This window comes from Cystoisospora suis (assembly GCF_002600585.1).
Source record: "Cystoisospora suis strain Wien I chromosome Unknown contig_1170, whole genome shotgun sequence".
NCBI lineage: Eukaryota > Apicomplexa > Conoidasida > Eucoccidiorida > Sarcocystidae > Cystoisospora > Cystoisospora suis.
In genome coordinates this window covers 578-4,465 of record NW_027153971.1, presented here as the reverse complement: position 1 = coordinate 4,465, position 3,888 = coordinate 578, and the positions used below count along the sequence as shown (strand labels likewise).

General features: G+C 40.9%; 1 protein-coding gene across 1 annotated transcript in view; it reads right to left on the bottom strand.

Moving 5' to 3' along the window:
- Positions 1 to 1,540: 1,540 nt before the first annotated feature.
- CSUI_002787 (uncharacterized protein) overlaps positions 1,541 to 3,888 on the bottom strand; it is a 2,906-nt gene continuing 558 nt past the window's right edge. Inside the window, exons 2-5 of the mRNA XM_068062986.1 lie at positions 3,664 to 3,761; positions 3,297 to 3,415; positions 2,636 to 2,696; positions 1,541 to 2,162 (exon numbers count right to left, since the gene is read on the bottom strand). Coding sequence (XP_067925036.1) covers positions 2,061 to 2,162; positions 2,636 to 2,696; positions 3,297 to 3,415; positions 3,664 to 3,761 — 380 coding nt within the window. The 3' untranslated portion in view covers positions 1,541 to 2,060. The remainder of the gene's footprint in view (positions 2,163 to 2,635; positions 2,697 to 3,296; positions 3,416 to 3,663; positions 3,762 to 3,888) is intronic.

The following is a 3,888-nucleotide window of genomic DNA, read 5'->3' as shown; positions in this document are numbered from 1 at the left end:
TATATATATATATATACGTCAATACAGGTGAAGTTCTTGATCGAAGGACACACGGAGGAGAAAGGACGTCTCTGAGAGATGACTACCCTCCGTAGTGTATGTACACCTGAGAGTTTATCGTGACTCCTACATCTAGAGGTTCTCTTCGCTTTTGTTTTCTATTACGGTCCCTTGCAAACTTCCCTTTTCAAGTATGAATCTATCTTCTAAAAGACGATTCGACAGAAACCTCCTGTCTTAGACAGAATGAAGTTTCCTGGTCTCGATTTCCTAGCATCGGGACTGTCGATCTCTCCATCCAATCGGGGGAGATGAAGAAAAGAAGGGCAGTTCTTTTCTTCTCCTTCTTTCTCTAGCTGGCATAGGCCGTGTCGATTAGGGCTCACTCTGCAGTGTATCTACTGCCTTGAGGAAGTTTGTCTACAGGGCAGTTTTTCTTTTTCGCTTCTTTACACATGAGAATTCTTGTAGAGAGAAGGAGAAGAATAGAGGAGCCTCATGGTGGGGATTCCCCACGTACTTCATCACTCTTTCGCCGCGCTACTGTTCCTCTTGACCCTACTACTAGTAGTAGTCCTCTTGACTGTTTCTCTCAAGGTGTCTTCGCCTCTTCTTTTCTGTTGGAGAAGAAAGGAATAGATCCAGTCAGATACTATCTAGCTTTATATATATAGTTCTACACAGAAGTCTGTCTATCTGGGTATGTATGTATACATATATATATATATATATATGTAGACAGAGTGTCGATATAAGTATGTAAGTCTATACACAGATGTGATACATGTCATCGTTTCTAGAAACGTCCTCTTCCTCTATCTCCTACTACTAGTACTTCTACTACTCCTGTTGGTTTGGGTGTACCTACTCCTATCTCTAGCTATTGTATTTCTTACACACTTACTCCCTAGCCGCTGATATATTCAGTAGACTCCTCCTCACACCCGATTCTCCCTCGATTCCTTTCTTTCGCTTTATCACGACGCCCATGACTATCTTCTACCTATCTCGAGACACCACTACTACTACTACGAGACGCCGCTCTATCTATCTTTCATCTATCTGCCTATCTTCAATCTATCAGGTGTTCCACTGCCATTAAGAAGGCGTTTCTTCTTCTTCTTCTCGTTCGTAGGGTTCTATGGCTTTTCTCTCTCATGTCTAGTACTTCTTGTCATAAAAGGAGTATGAGAAAGCGATCAGTTTCGAGAACTAGTGCATGGCGATAGGCACACACAAAGAACTCCTTTCTTTCTTTCCTTCTTGGAAGGTGTATATACACTCCCCCTCACACCTTTCTTCTTCTGTTTCCTCTACTCCCTTCTCGAATGTGTCTCTTTTCTTCTTAAGTCTCTAGACTTCTCTCTTCATAATAGCTAGCTACCCATGATGACGCAAGGCGCCCACGTGTATTTCTTATCAAAGGATGGTCTCGATCTTCTTTTGCACATCATGCAGACTGTAGCTAGCTAGACCACTTCAGCTGAGAAAGAAAGAGATATATACATATATACAGATATATATGTATATATGTATCATTGCTATCAGACTCCTTGGTTCGCGAAGAAGAGAAACATGCTTTCACATAGAAGAGAAGAGAAAGATTTATAGAAGAAAAGGAAAAATCCTTCAATTGCTACGCCCCGAGATGGAGGGAGAGAAGAAAGGGGGATAGCAGTGCGAGAAACAGACAGAGCGAGACAGAGAAAGCGGGATTTGAAAAGACAGCTCCGACTGGAGAAAGGGAAAACTACATCTCTCTCTTCTCCAAAATCGCACGCTACAGTACCGAATATAAGCCGATGGAGTTCGAAATGGAAGAGAAAGAAGAAGAAAAACAAGACCTCCTCTTCACACCCTCAAAGTGAAAGTAACCTGTGTATGAACACCCATACACATGTATATAGTTGAGTAAGAGAAGAGCTATATGTATATATATATATATATATAGGGAGAGAGAGAGAAATCGATATATATCTCTATACTCTTCATTCATAAGAGAGGAATGAGATGACAGGTGATAAGAGGAGAGAAAGGAATGGAGGCGAGGGGTGGGCTCCTTAGTAGTTGCGCATGCAATGGTCTTCATAATAGTTTGCTAATTCTTGAACTTCTCGAAGACTTTCCTGTTGAAGTCGGGTCGCCTTCATCTTCTCAGCCGCCTGGAAGAAAAAGAAAAGAAAGACGAAGAAATAAGAGAGAAGAACGGAATGATAACGTATGTCTGATCTGTATCTACACCCTAGCTGAGATGGATCTATTCGAGTTTTCTTATCTAGAATGTGAATTTATTTTCCATGATGCATGCAAGATCGAGAAACCCCCGACTTTATGAAGATCTCTGGAACGACCCGTCTTCTACAAATCAAAGTAGGGAGAAACTATACACCATACATAATAGACCTCTAGATAAATAGATAGATAGATTAGAGATAGATTAAAGATAGATAGACAGATGGAGAGATCAAATAAAGATAGATTAAAGGTAGACAGGAAGAATAAGAAAAGATAGATAGATAGATGGATCAGATATAGATAGATAAATCAAAGATAGATAGATGGAAATGCATCGTATGGAGAACGAAGAGAGAGAAGCAAAGAAAGAGTCAGTGGGAGGACTATGGATGGGCCTTACGGCAATAGCATGTTGTCGCTTCTTTGCGGGTGCTCTATAGTCATTCACTGCCGTCACTCTCCTGTATACGAAGAAGAAAAGAAAGAAAGAGTGAAAAAGAAACGTCTTATACACGAGAACGCGCTAGAAGCGAAGAAGTAGATCATGAACTTTTCAAACCTTAATCCCTGTAAATCTACGCCACCGTAAGAGAGGGCACAGAAGGGACAGATGACAGACAAGTGGATAATACAAAGAAGTCTACATAGGGAAGGTGTGGTGTACATACACCTCAGTCCTCGCTTCTAATTACCCCACTTTCTACCTCCTATTCTATCTCTCAGTGCATGCATGCATTCAGAAAAAAGAATACAAACAATTAGATAAAGGCCAGCCAAGGAGAAGAAGACACTCAGAGCTACTTCATTCTCCTCTCTCTTCATTCTTTCGATCATTCATTTATCTTCTACTTTTCTCGTTCTTCTCCATTCAGAACTCCCTCTATATGCATGTCCATCAATCTAGATGTCTTTGATCTATCTTTTCTTTTAACCCACCTCTCTATCTTTAAGCTATCTATTACCCACCTGTATTCTATCCATCTATCTCCTATCTCTAATCTATCTATATCCATCTAGCTGTATCCCTGCTGAGAGAGAGGGAGAGAGAGAGAGAGACTTACTCATATTCTACAGCAGGCATGCCGAAGTTTTCTTCATAGAAAGAGACTGCATGCACATCCTCTCGATACTTCTCTAGATACCGTCTCATATATGATAAAGCACACACATCCCCCTGTAACTACAGCAAACAGAAACAAAAAGAAAAGAAAGAAAGAGTGAGAAAGAGTGTGAAAGAGAGAGAGAGAGAAAGAGAAAGAGGATACTTCACACTTACCGAGACGTATACACACCCGGAAAGAGAGAGATGAGAAAGGTAAGATAAGAAAGTAAAGAGCAACTAATGAAGAAGAAGAAAAAAGAAGAAAGAGAGAAGAGGAGAAAGAAGGAGAGAGAGCGCGAGAGAGGAGGGAGACGTCTTGAACTTACATGTCCGATAGCGAAAGATCGCCTGCACTTGATCCATCCAACTAGATATAAATCTCTACATACTCCAAGCAAATCTTCTCTCAGCACGTCTCCTTCCTCTAGACATAAAAGAACAGAGACACAAAGACACGAAACAGAAGAAGAAATGAGAAAGAAAGAAAGAAAGAAAGGAAAGAAAAGAAAAGAAGAGCGACGACCAGCCAAGGCAGAGGGTGTCTATTAGGG